Source organism: Fulmarus glacialis, unplaced genomic scaffold, assembly GCF_000690835.1.
Source record: "Fulmarus glacialis isolate BGI_N327 unplaced genomic scaffold, ASM69083v1 scaffold20248, whole genome shotgun sequence".
NCBI lineage: Eukaryota > Metazoa > Chordata > Aves > Procellariiformes > Procellariidae > Fulmarus > Fulmarus glacialis.
This window is the reverse complement of record NW_009226566.1, coordinates 1,630-2,134: the sequence shown is the minus strand read 5'-3', so window position 1 is coordinate 2,134 and position 505 is coordinate 1,630. Positions and strand designations below refer to the sequence as shown.

Below are 505 nucleotides of genomic sequence, written 5' to 3'. Positions count from 1 at the left end.
AACCCCCGGACCCGCTTCAGCGGGCCATGCATTGACCCCCCCAACATCTGCATCGTCACCGAGTACTGCCCACGGGGCAGCCTGCAGGTAGGGGGCCTTGGGGGCACGGGGGGGTGACACTTAGACACCCCAGGTGACTTGGCTGGGCTGAGTGTTGAGAACAGGGCTATAGATGCTGGTGACCACCCAAGCCCTACAAGACTCACAGCAGAGCTGCCCAAGCAGGCGTCAGAAACCAGTGGAGGGGAGGGGGTAGGTGCCATGGAGCTCCCCGCAGCTGGGTGCTCAGTGAGGCTGGTGCTGGTGCCACCATCCCCCGGGTGCTTGGCGGGGTCCACTCAGTGTGCTGCCCCAGGATGTCCTGGAGAACGAGAGCATCAACCTGGACTGGATGTTTCGTCACTCTCTCATCAACGACATCGTCAAGGTACCCAAGCGAGGGGCACGAGGGGTTGGGGGAGGTGTCTGAGGGATGCCAGCTTCACTATGTCCATCTGTCCCAGGG

At 62.6% G+C, this 505-nt stretch overlaps 1 protein-coding gene across 1 annotated transcript in view; it reads left to right on the top strand.

Moving 5' to 3' along the window:
* Nucleotides 1-505, top strand: part of LOC104080458 (atrial natriuretic peptide receptor 2-like) — a gene marked incomplete at both ends in the record, with an annotated part of 3,743 nt that overhangs the window by 1,617 nt on the left and 1,621 nt on the right. The window contains 2 exon segments of the mRNA XM_009582856.1: nucleotides 1-87; nucleotides 356-474. The exon segment at nucleotides 1-87 is cut by the window's left edge and continues 16 nt beyond it. Of these exon segments, the coding sequence (XP_009581151.1) occupies nucleotides 1-87; nucleotides 356-474 (206 nt within the window).